Consider the following 13,101-nt stretch of genomic DNA (forward strand, 5'->3'; position numbering starts at 1 on the left):
AGAAAAACAGGTTGCACCTGTTGAGTATTAAGTGAGTTGAACATCAAGATCTGTCTCTTTAGCATGCCTTAAGGTGAGCTGCTTTCCTGTGTTGCTTCTGGCTTCCTTGGAGGTGGGGGGAGTGGTCCGTTAGTCAGCTGGAATACTGTGTCACCACTAAGACCAGAGACTTGGGCTCTTGACAGAAAGAGTTTTTCTTTAGCAGGCTTTTACTGCTAGTGTTTTCTACAGTGAAGAGGTAACTTTAAAATCATTTAAGAATTGGATATGAGCTCAGACCACCAAATGCTTCTTGCCTCTGGTAAGGAGGAGGCAGCCAAGTACATTGTTGGCCTTTAGCCAAGAAAACAGATTGCTTTTCTTTGTCTTTTCTTTGCTTTTCGAGACAGGGTCTGTCAGTGAAGCTGGAACTTCATTTGGCTTGAATAGCTGGCCAGTCAGTCTGAGGCATCCTCCATCTCTGTCTGCCCTGTGCTGGGACTGCAGGCGCTGCCTCGTTGCCTAGTCTTGGTGTGGCACCTGCCTATGTAGCAAGTGCTTCTCAGCAGGGCAGAGTCCTTAGTCCATACGGTGACACACTGTGCGTATGGAAGCCTCAAGCAGCCCCTTTGTAAGAAACTTACGCTTACTTTAAGTTGTTTTACCTCTTACTTATAGCATTAGAAATTTAGCTTCAAATTCCCCTATGTTCTTTCTTGGTCGATAGGATAAGTTTGTTATAGAGGCAAATAATAGCGTGTATATATTTGGTCAGTGTTGTTACCTGCTCAGCTCCCTTTAAGTTCTCAGAAGATGATTCGGCTTCTGTTAAATTCCAAGGTTTTCATTTTCAGAAGTCCTAATTCTTTGTCTACATGTACCAACTTCAGAGAACTATGGTGTTGAAAAATGGTGTAGTGTGATTCAGAGTATTTAACATGACAATGAATCAGCTGTAGCTAAGGATTTTATTTCTTTATTTTATATGTGTGGGTGTTTTGTCTGCGTGTATCTCTGTGTGCCAGGTGAGGTACAGAAGAGGGCCCCATTGAGGCCCGAAGAGGGCGCCAGGTCCTGTAGATTGTGAGCCACTGTGTTAAGTAGTAGGAATTGAACCTGGGTCCTCCGGAAGAGCAGCCAGTGCTCTTGACTGCTGAGCCCTCTCTACAGTCCTGCCAAGGATTTTCCAATTTAATGCAATGAGAATATCAGGAATAGGCAGTCCAGAGTTGATACAACTCAGTAATGAGGGCTGGAACTACATTCATTTTAGTCTTTCTTTCTGCCCTCCCCTCCCCATAAGGGAGTGCTGGCCAGTGTTGTTACCTGTTCAGCCCCATTAAGTCAACTTCTGGATAGGCGTGGTGCTACATGCCTTTAATACCTCAACCCACAGGGAACATAGACAAGCAGATGTGTGGGTTCCAGGACAGCCCAGGCTATGCAGAGAGAGCCTGTCTCAAAAGAAAGGGAAACTTCTACCTTACTATCATTGCTTAGTGTACTGAACTTGTATAAGAATATTAAAAGCCAAAACTTCTTATGGTATTTTATCATTTTGACCATGATTAGGGTATTCCCAATACAAAAGGGAACATGAATATTTGGTAGATGACTTTTATAATATTAAATATAATCAACTGATGACCAATTTCATCTTTAATAATTATTAAAAATTCATTTATTTATTTTGAGACAGTATTATTATATAGGCCTGGCCAGCCTGGAACTCTGTCATGTAAACCAGGCTGATCTGGAACTCACAGCAATCCATTTTACCTCTTCCTCCTGGTTGTTGAAATTAAAGGCATAAAACACCATTCCTGTCATTTGAAAAGTTTCTAATAAGTCTTTGTTCATCCACTATCATTTACACAGTTATGCCAACTCCTCTTTTAGTCTCATGGCATCCAAGGGAAAATTACAGCATTTTATGTCAAAGTGTTGAACAATGCTTGGAGACTCCCTGTAAGAGTTTCTTTCTTGACCTCTAAACTGAACATGCAGTTGTTTAGTTATGAGTAATGTCACCAAGACTATCTTTGTAGACTGTTTTTTTATATCTCCTAACACTTCTTTACTAAAAGAGGGGGATACTTCTGGTTCTTCATGTTTCTCCAAGATAATTATTCCCAGGGGCTCATAGATATTCCTAAACTCAAATAGCATGTGGAAGAAATGTGATTTTCTCCTTCCTCTCCTCCTCTTTGGTTTTTCAAGACAGGGTTTCTCTGTGTAGCTTTGGCTGTCCTGGACTCGTTTTGTAGACAAGCTGGCCTTGACCTCACAGAGATCCACCTGCCTCTGTCCAGTGCTCCCCCCTCCAAGTGCTGGGATTAAAGATGTGCACCACCACTGCCAGGCATAGCATGTGTTTTTGTTTTTGTTTTTGTTTGTTTTGTTTTCTTAAATCCTATTCTAATATTCTATAAAGATAGACTAGTTGTGATTGATCATTTCAGTTTGCATGTTTAAGTAGCTAGGAATATCTTTTTAAAAAATAATTGTCCCCTCTTAATGAACATCATTTCTTTGCCACTATAGTGTTTTCTCTTGGCATTTAAGGCAGAGTGATTCAAAAAAATTCAAAGAGGCACAGTATGATCCCAAAGCTTATGATGGCAGTTGTACAGTGTTAAATTTTGTAAAGGAAGCCTTCTCTGTCAGCCAGTCTTAGAAACTCAACTTTCCTGAGGCTGTGGGTGTTATTAAAGGACTTAATGTGACTCAAACAATGTGGAAAGAGTAACATGTTTTACAGGATGTAAAATATATATGACATGAAAGCAGAAGGAGAACTATCTTGGGTGAAGAAATGATCTAAAAGAAGGGGAGGAAGAACATAAAAGCATAAGAAGAGATGAAATATCACATATTTTTCCATCCATAAAATGTAGAATATGCATGTTTCTATGACATAAAAGTAGTGGCAGGGGTGGGGATCCTAGGGTCATGGCAAACAAATAAAGGGAGGGACAGGAAGGCCACTGGAAGATGATGTAGGGTGAGTATGAGCAAAACATACCATTTCTTATATATGAACGAAAATATAGTAAAACCCATTGGTTTAGGCCTTTAATTACAGCACCCAGGCTGTATGGTGGTCCCAAATTCACTGAAAGATGCAGGCAGCTTTCAGTGAATTTGGGACCACCATAGTCTACCCAGTGAGACCCTATCTCAAACAAACACACACAAAATTATTTTGTGTGTTTCCTAGTTGGGGTTATCATTGCTATGGCAAAACACCATGACCAAAAGCAACTTGGAGAAGAAAGGGTTTAGTTGGCTTGCACTTCCACATCACAGTTCATCATCAAAGGAAGTCAGGACAGGAACTCAAGCAGGGCAGAAACCTGGAGGAGGAGGAGCTGATGCCGAGGCCGTGGAGGGATGCTGCTCACTGGCTTGCTTCCCATGGCTTACTCAGCCTGCTCTCTTACAGAACCCAGGACCACCAGCCCAGGGATGGCCCCACCCACAATCAGTACTGGTCCCTTCCCACATCAGTCACCAATAAAGAAAGTGTCCTACATCCAGATCTTACAGAGGCATTTTCTCAATTGAGGGTCCCTTCATTCTGATGACTTTAGCCTGTGTCAAGTAGACATAAAACTAGCCAGCACAGTGTGCTCAGTTTTTTTGTTTGTTTGTTTGTTTTTTAATTTTTATTTAAAAGTGGGTGTGGAGAGCGTTGTTTCACAGTATAGTTAAAAGAACTGCATTAAGGTAACATAAAGCAGGTGCTCTGTTTGTAAGAGTAATCAATCACCTTTGTGATTGTGAGTCTTTTTGCTGGGGCAGGTTCTCATGAGTCACTCTGGATGGCTGAGAAGTCAAATATATACCCAACTAGCCTCACATTTGTGGTGATCCACCTGCTTCTGCTCCTGTGTACTGGATTATAAGTATGTGCCACAGGCCCTCATTTTAAATGTAGTACTTTTTGAGGGGTTTTTGTTTGTTTCATAGTGCTAGAGATTAAGTTCAGGGTCTTGAACATGCAAGCATGGCCTCTGTCACAGAGCTATTTCTCTAGTCATGCCTTTAGTGTTTTGTTTTTAAAGATTTATTTATTTATTATTTACACAGTATCCTGTCTGCATGTACATCTGCGTGCCAGAAGAAGGGATCAGATTTCATTATAGATGGTTGTAAGCTACCATGTGGTTGCTGGGAATTGAACTCAGGACCTCTGGAAGAACAGCCTGTGCTCTTAACCTCTGAGCCATCTCTCCAGCCCTAGTGTTTTTTATTTTAATTTAATTTTTGTTACTACTTTGTGAGTATGGGTGTTTTGTTTGCATGTATTGGTACAGTGCCTGCGAAGGCCAGGCAGAGGGTGTTAGATCCCAGGAACTTGAGTTACAGATGGTCGGAGTCGCCTGAGATGGGTCCTCTGCAAGAGCAGCCAGGGCTTTTAAACACTGAGCCATCTCTCCAGCCTGTTAGTCTGTATAACAGTTAATTACTGTGGATTAATTCCTGTTTCTTGTTATTTAGTCATAAAAATCTCAGGTGTTCTTTTAATCCCAGCATTTGAGAGGCAAAGACAGAGGCAGGTGGATCTCGCTGAGTGAAAAGGCCAGCCTGCTCTGTGAGTTCTAGATCATCCAGGGCTACCTGGTGAGACCTTGTGTCAAAAATTATCAAATAGACAAGTAAATGAAGCCAAATAGAGTAAGGAGGTCAGAACAGATTGGATACTTGCAAAAGACGACTTAGGAACTCTGCTAAACTGTCAATACTTAATTTCATTAGTAACTGTAATTAAAAGTCCATTTGAGCCACTGTGTTAATCTGTTGAGATAATATGAACTGCTTTCAATAAACTGTTTAGTTCATTTACAAATTTTACTGGTTGCCAATCTTCTATTTTTTTGTTGTTTTATTCCACCTATGGAAGCCATTTAAAACTTTTTGTTTATTTTTATATGAAATGTCAGATAATTTTCATGTAACTCTTATACATGGTCAATTTAATGTATTTAGTTTTGAAATATGTACATTCATTGGAAGTCTTGTATCTAAAGGTTATTAATGATCTCCTTTTTTTTTAAGATTGATTTATTATGTATATAGTGTTCTGCCTGCATGTATGCCTGCACACTAGAAGAGGGCACCAGATCTCATATACATGACTGTGAGCCACCATGTGGTTGCTGGGAATTGAACTCAGGACCTTTGGAAGAGCAGCCAGTGCTCTTAACCTCTGAGCCATCTCTCCAGCTCTGTTCCCCTTTCCTTGAATGAACCGTCTCATTATTAAACTTAAAAGTTTAACTTTAAAGTCTTCAAATATTGTATTTCGTGATTGTTTTCTATTTTTTCCCAACACTTGATAAGTCATATTTAACTGAAGTCGTTAATAGTGTATAAATGATTCTGGAAAGATACATATGTGTCAGTAAACCAACAAAGTGAGTTCCAGGATGGCTATGGCTGTTACATAGAAAACCTTTGTCTTGAACCCCACCACCACCACCACCAAATTAAAAGTAAAACACCTGTTCAGAGTCCTTTATAGCTGTCACTAATTGTTAAGAGAGATCCGTGCTCCTGACTAGATTATAGGATGATAGCTTTGGATGATTTCTGTCTTTAGTAGTAAATGCTGCAGCAATCCATGTCACTTGGAATGACTGTAGTCTACAGACAGTCTGTGGTCTAGGGTGACTGATGGGCATAGATGCTCTTTTGCCTTGGGAGTCATTTTGGCCCTCATAGAAAATAAGTTTGATTCAACTTACTCAAAGACAAATTGTAAACAGAAAACCAGCGGTAAGGATATTGTCTTTTAACATTATTGACAGTTAAAAAATAGCACTTAAAGAACTGTGCTTAAATAAGCAATGTCATGGTATTATACAAACTATATGGTTGCATTTCTAAACTTTAAGGTACTCGACTTAGGAAATTGAAATATTATATGTTGGCCAAAGCTATATTTTAAATGTCTTTTGCTTTTCCAAAATACCAATAAAGCCCATGATACATCATTGCCTAACTAACTGGTGATCTTTTGAAGATGTTGGTATGTTGAATTCTGCATTTCCCTTTGTGTGCTTTTTCTTTTCTCCTGTCTCTTTTCATTCTGTAGATTCAGACCCAGGACATACAAGTGAGAATTGGGGGGAGAGACTTATATCTTCTTACAGGACATACTCAGGTAATTAGATTATCAGGTGTTCCTGCTCAGCCACTGGGTTCTATCATGTTTACTTGAGTAGTGTGCGATAAAGAACTTATTTTCAAACCAGTTTATAGATATCTTTGCTAAATTAAATGAATTATATGAATCCACCAAAATTTTCAGCTTCTGTCCTGAGATACCTCGCATATCCAGCTCATGCTATTTCTGGACATGGTAGAATTGCTGTAACCTCCACTTGGGTTTTGTAAAGCGCAGTGTGGGAATATCACTCATATAAAAAAGCAGGTTGCGAGTCAGCTTCTCCCTGTGGCATTGCCCGGTGCAGCTCCTTTCTGAGAGGGCACCTGAGCTCTTTAGTTTGCTTTGTTGTAAATTCCTCGCAAGTATACTAATTTTCATAAATAGTGTTATCTGACTTGTTTAGTCATGAGATTTCTCCTTTAAAATAGATATTTAAAAATATCCCCCCAATTCTTCAGTGTTTATTGATTTTGCTTCCCATGTAGAATTTAACCATAAGTGGATTAAAATATCAGGTCACCTAGACAAATGTCCCTGCCACTTACTATGGTAGAACCTCTCTCATTGGTTATGGTTATTTGGGATTCATAATTACTCTAAGTGAAGAGTACAGGAGAAACACCCTCATTTTACAGTAAAGAATAAAACTAGTTATTTGTTTTTTGAGATCAGGTCTCACTGTGTAGCCCTGGATGGCTTAGAACTCTTGGTAGACCAAGCTGGCCTCAAACTCACAAAGATGTGCCTATTTGCCTCCTGGGTGCTGGGATTTTAAGGCATGTACTACCACACTTGGCAAGAGTAGTTATTTTGGTTGATTCTTTTCCTTTTTTCTTGAAGTTAGACTCTATCTCTGAACTTATTAAAATGAAAATCTTGTGTAATCCCTGGGTATTTCTGTTTAGTTTTTAGCATATAATACTTAGCTAAAGAATTTCAAACTAAACCTTCTGTTTGTAATATCCATTTTATTTACCTTATAAATTGTGGGGCTGCCTGGAAGTGATTGATCTTGAAATCACTGATGTGATGAGTCAGTAGTTCCTGATGACAGTGTTTCTGTGTGGAATTAGTGCGCCTTTTTAAAGAAGACTGCACTAAGCCTGACCCAAACATGATGGAGTAGGGCCTGGTCTGCTCACCTCTGCTAAGTAAGGCACAGACATTCATGTTGAGCCGGCGCCTCCCCCAGGATGGCATCGTAAACACTGCAAATGTGATTGAGTTAATCTGCTCACTTGCCTCCATTGTCTTACTAGAAACTATTTTGTTGGGAAATGTTTTATCCTTCACTTTTTGAGACACTAGCAGACTGTGAACTGAGTTTCCCAACTGAGTTTTGTCCCTTCTCTGTAATAACACTCTACCCTTACTTGAAAAGTGACGGTGGTGAGTGTTCTATTTATTCTGACAGGAAAAGGAACACAGCACTAATTTTCTAGAATGTAAGATGGGTCATCTCTATTTCTGAAGTTCTGAATGTTGAAGAGTGAAGGAGAGAACATGAATTTGATGTAGATACCATTTCACTTTTTATTTTGGTTAGTGTTAGTAAATTTCTCTGAATATTTTCTTAAGAATCTCTAAAGAGACTAAGTGGAATTTAGTGTGTATTAGGCGGTACTAACTGATGGTATTCGTTAGTGTACCTGGTTTAAAGCTTTGGCCCATTAGAACAAATGATGAGTGTGTGTTTTAGTTACTTATGGTGCAGCAAGGCTGGGGATATAGCTCAGTGGCTGAACTCTTAGATAACATTGTGAAATTCCGGGGTTCAATTTCCAGCTCTTACCCCCAAACTAACAAACTTGAGAGCTGGCTAACTCCTTTTCATTTGCACATATATCATCATTTTCTAATTTATTACCAATCAAAGGAAGTAGCTCACAGGATTGGTCCCACATAGTCTTGTTGATTACTTTAACTTTCACAAAATAGGCGGACACGTTGCTGCACACTTCAGATCCCAGCACCGGGTGGTGGCAGTCAGAGAACCGTGAGTGGAGAGGCTGCTGTACAGTGAGCCCTGCTAATCTGGGCTGCGGTGGCCTGTCTCCTAACCAAACAACCAGACCACACAAAGTCAAAACAAACTGACTACAGTAGTCTTATACTTAACAATCTGGGAAAACAGTCAGTTGTCTCAAATTTAGTTGCTTATATGAGCCTGTGTTCAGTTAACTTTCTTTTCCTAGTTAATGTGAAATGTAAATTCAAAAAGATGATTATGGTAATTCAGAGAAAAAAAACAGTTTATATTGAATGCAAGTGTAAAATTTGTTTAAATATTTGGAATACACCCAGCTTGTCTTTTTCTGAAGTAGTTAGATCCTTGACCATTTGACAGAATGTCTTTTCTGTAACCTAAGTGTAATACACGTTACAGTGTCATCTTCCTTTTTTGTGCAAGGAGGAGGAGACAAGGGCTCGTTGTGTAGCTCTGGCTGGCTTTGAACTCAGGAAGTCCGCCTTGTCTCTGCCTCCCAAGAGCTAGGCTTAAAGGCATGCAGTACCATTCCGAGTTAACTAGTTTTTCAAAATTATGTTAAAATACACTTAGAACAAAAAAGTCAGTAGTTTTGCATGTGGTAAGCAATGAATCCAGGTGTGGTGGGCACACCTATAATCCCAGCACTCCAGAGGTGAAGACGGGATCACAGTTTTGAGGCCAGCCTGAGCTATGGAGCAAGGATCTGTTTCAAAGCCACTGGAGGAAGTACTGGTTACTAGGTCTTTACGCTTGTTGTCGGATTGTACTTCTTTTCTTAGAAGCAATTTTTTCAACTTAGTATTAAAATTTGTAATGTTAAATACTTTGATCCTAGGAGAGAAATACATTCACTATATTTAAAAATAGTTATCAGGTTAAAACAACAACAGTAGCTGTTCTCACCAAACATTAGAAGACAAAGATTTACAGAGAATTAGTAAGAGTTTTAGTAATGGACTAAATGTTGTGCTGGATTGGATTTATATGAAATCAGCTCATTATTGATGAATGCAGGATTGATGACAGTGGAACATAGAAGACGTATTAATAAGGTTAATTTTTTTAAATGTCTTGAACGTGGTTTGGTTTAGAAAAATCAAACGTTCAACAAATGAACATGTTAGGAGTTCACAGAATGATTTCAGTCCTTTGTGAACAACAAAGTTTAAAGTATTATGACTTCAATTTTCTAGAGCATTAGGATACTAGTTTCTTCTAATTAACCAGTCATTAACTTCTTAATATTATAAAGTTTAATATTGATAATATTAGATTTTAATTGCTTTCTTAAAATTTGCTAGATTTATTATTTAATTTTTGTTAATTTCAAATTTTATTAATAATTTTTGTTGTTCCTTGTTTTGGGTACCTCTAAACATGAATTTTAAATTCCAGAAGTAGATATCTAATAGGTCATAACCAGACCTTTGATTCACTTATACCTGGTGCCTGAATTAATTCAGGTCAATTCCTAAAAGAAGACACCATCTGTGTCTCGAAACTGTACTGTGCAGTGCAGCCAGAGCTCACGCTTTGTAACAGGGCAGACTTGCGGCATTGCTGAGGGTTCTGAACAGCTAAATCTGACATTTGTGATGGGTCTGCTTCCTTTGGGAAGTTTTGGATCTTTGCAGCATATGTGTTAACCCCTAGCCACACAGAATCTTTAATTTGTTCTTATTTAGTTTTAATTGTTGTCATTCCATCTCAGCTGTCCAATCACTGTAGTGAAATGATTTGGTGACTTTTCCTCAGTAAGTGTTCTGTGCGGTGAGACTTTAAATGCTTAGCCTCTTACAGTGTTGTTCAAGTCTTTGCTAGAATTAGGGAGGTGATTGTAAGGCTCATTGATATGTAGGCTTAGCAGCAATACTAGACATTGTGTGAAAGAGAAGTTTCAAAGATGTCAACAGTTAACTTTTTGTCCAGATTCAACTGATCACAGATAGAAATACTCAGGGAAGAAAGAACAGATTTTTTTTTCTTGTCTTTATTCTGTAAACAGAGAAGTGTAATAGCCTTTTCACAATATTAATATAACATTGCGTGTTAGAAGTAATTTGGACGTAATTCGAAGCACATGGGGAGGATTCACAGGTTATACACAAATCTTGAACCATTTTTCCTGAGAGATTTGAGCGGTTATAGTTTTAGTACCCAGAGTAAGTCCCAGAAACAATCCTTAGAGACGTCAAGGGCAGCTGTATTGAGGACTGTTTGAATTGTTCAAGACATTACACTCTAACAGAGTACAGAGCTAAAATTAAAATGTGGCTAGTGTTTCTGACAGTAGAATCCAGAATATATTTTTCAGAGCTTTCAGAGCATATGTCACATATGTAAGTCTAGCAGTTCTGTTTGGTTACCGCTAGTAACACACTTTGTTCACATGCATGCATAACACACATCACAGAAGTTGTCTTGAGTACTTGTACTTCTGTTAGATTCTTACATGTTTATTAATCATTCCAGAGAAAGAAGGTCCAGAAAAGAAGAAAACAAAAAAAGAAGCTGGAAATAAGAAATCCACCCCAGTTAGCATTCTTTTTGGTTACCCACTCTCTGAGCGAAAGCAGATGGCGCTTCTGATGCAGATGACAGCAAGGGACAACAGTCCAGGTGATTGACATCCACAGTCATTGACTTCATGTGTCTCCTAGTTGGCCTGGGGCTGGGCAACCTTGTCCTTAACAATTCTTTTTTACTAATTTGAGTCATTATCCTTTATTGAATGTCATCAGCACTGTCAACATCAGTTTTTAATTTTCTCATTATCTGTGTGGCATTTTATTATTGCATCCTTCAGCACATTACAAGGTCTGTAAGAGTAAGTAAATAGTTGTTAAATAAAACAAGTGATTAATCATGAAGTTGAGTAATTAGCTTGAAAATTCATAAGTGGGATCTTAATTTTTAAAAAATAAAATTAAGTAAGCCCATAACGCTTGTGTTAAAATTTTAAGATTAGTTTAGAAAATTGTTTTTTATGAGTAGATGTGTGTGCTCCTGAGTGTGTGTGTGTCCCACATGTGTACAGGAGCCTGTCGAGATAGGAAGAGAGTGTCAGATCTTCTAGAACTTCAGTTACAGACTGTTGGGAGCAAGTGTTTGCTGCGACCCCAGCCCAGGTCCTGTGCAAGAGCAGACAGCGCGCTTAGCCTCTGAACTATCTCTCCAGCACTAGTTTATAAAGTAAAAGATGCTGTTTTGATTAATTTTTTCACCTTTGTCTCTTGGAGGCCTGGTGCGCGTTACCGTAGGTATTTGAACCATGTGTTGCGTGCATACGTGAACATGCATATGTAGATGAGGTCAGAGGACAACTTGTGGGATTGTTCTCCTCCTTCCTTCCTGTAGGACCTGTGGATCCAACCCAGGTGGTTAGGTTTGGTGTCAAGCACCTTTGGTCCCTGAAATGTCATTGTCCCAACATTGACAGTTTATCGCTTGGTAAAGATTGCGCAAGTGAAAGACATGCTACATCGTTGCATGATTCTCAGAAGAGTAAAGTCTTTTCTCATCCTAAGTGCCTTTCCCCGCCATAGCCAAGCCATTGTTGTTAGAGAGTCTCACACTACACTTCAGGGGTTTTCTGGGCCTGGGCACACAGGAAGGTTTTGTCTCGTCTTGTTTGGCCTGTGTATGCTAAGGGAGGTGGTCGCCGACATCCCTAGCCTTGTTTTTATCTTGAGACAGGGTCGGTCTCACTAAGTTGTCCATGCTGACCTTGAACTCTATAGGCAAGCCAGGCCTTTAACTGACATTTCTTCTGCCCCAGTCTGCTGAGTGCCTCACGTTACAGGTCTCTGCCACCAGGCCAAGCTCACAGACGTGTCTTCTGTTGTTGCTGCTCGTGGGTGTGTCTGTCTGTTCAGGATAAATATGATTATACTGTATTAATCCACAACTGGTTCTTTTCATTTAAGGATAATTGGTAGTCAGCTTTCTTTATTAATAGGTATAGAAGTTGAGGGGAAAGCTTTTGGAATTACAGGTTGTTAGCTCAGAGATTAGGGCTGTTAGTTTTACACAATTGATAGATCCTTTAGTTTATAAGAAAGCCAGCAAGCTTATCTTCTTAAACAGTATGACTGTCATGGTTATGAAATTCATTCAGCACATTTCTTGAGTTCCAATGTGTGCCAGGAAAGTCATGTAAGCAGTTGAGATATGATGCTGAATAAGGTAAGAACGGTTCTTCCTCTTGAGGAGTGTACGTTTTAGAAATAACTAGAGAATTGTTGGTGAGACACTGTGTTTGAAATGCAAAAGGTAAACCTTTAAATTTTCCTGTGTAGGAAAGGGTGTAGGACTCTAGCTGTTCTGTCTCATAAGACAGATGATGGAACATTCCATTCCATAGAATTCCCCTCTGAGAGCAGTTGTCTATTTTAAGTACTTGTATGTTTCCAAAAGTAATTTCTATTCATAAAAATAATTTATTTTAATTAGTTAACTAATTTATCAAAAATCATTTCTTTTTTTTTTTTTTTCAAAAATCATTTCTTAAGTAGTGTTTTCACCTGGTGCTTCTGAAATTGGAAGGATGAGGGTGGAAAGCTTTGTTTTTCCATGTGCAAACTAAATCAAGAATAAAAGGATATAGCCAGGCGCAGTGGTCCACGCCTGTAATCCCAGCACTCGGGGAGGCAGAGGCAGGCAGAGCTCTGTGAGTTCGAGGCCAGCCTGGTCTAGAAAGTGAATGCAGGATAGCCAAGGCTACAAAAGAAAGCCTGTCTCAAAACCAAACAAAACAAAAGAATAAAAACATGTGAATTGGCCTGGAGAGATGGTTCAACTGAGAGCACACACTGCACTTGTAGAGGATTAGATGGCTCACAACCACCTGTAACTCCAGCACGAGAGGTCTGACGCCAACACACACACCGACACACACACTTTAAAATAAAGTGTTAAAAGAAGATGTGGATCTCAGCAAAGCATGATGTTGACAGGT

General features: G+C 39.1%; 1 protein-coding gene across 4 annotated transcripts in view; it reads left to right on the forward strand.

Annotated features, from left to right (window-relative positions):
• The window catches only part of Ankrd12 (ankyrin repeat domain 12), a 106,412-nt gene that overhangs the window by 33,722 nt on the left and 59,589 nt on the right, over positions 1-13,101 (forward strand). For 2 of the 4 annotated variants that reach the window (XM_060368247.1, XM_060368249.1), the window contains exons 4-5: positions 6,080-6,148; positions 10,617-10,763. The exons of 1 other annotated variant lie outside the window; for it this stretch is intronic. In XM_060368247.1, coding sequence (XP_060224230.1) covers positions 6,080-6,148; positions 10,617-10,763 — 216 coding nt within the window. The remainder of the gene's footprint in view (positions 1-6,079; positions 6,149-10,616; positions 10,764-13,101) is intronic. One more of the 4 variants, XM_060368248.1, reaches the window with a different exon arrangement.

This window comes from Meriones unguiculatus, chromosome 15 (assembly GCF_030254825.1).
Source record: "Meriones unguiculatus strain TT.TT164.6M chromosome 15, Bangor_MerUng_6.1, whole genome shotgun sequence".
Lineage (NCBI taxonomy): Eukaryota > Metazoa > Chordata > Mammalia > Rodentia > Muridae > Meriones > Meriones unguiculatus.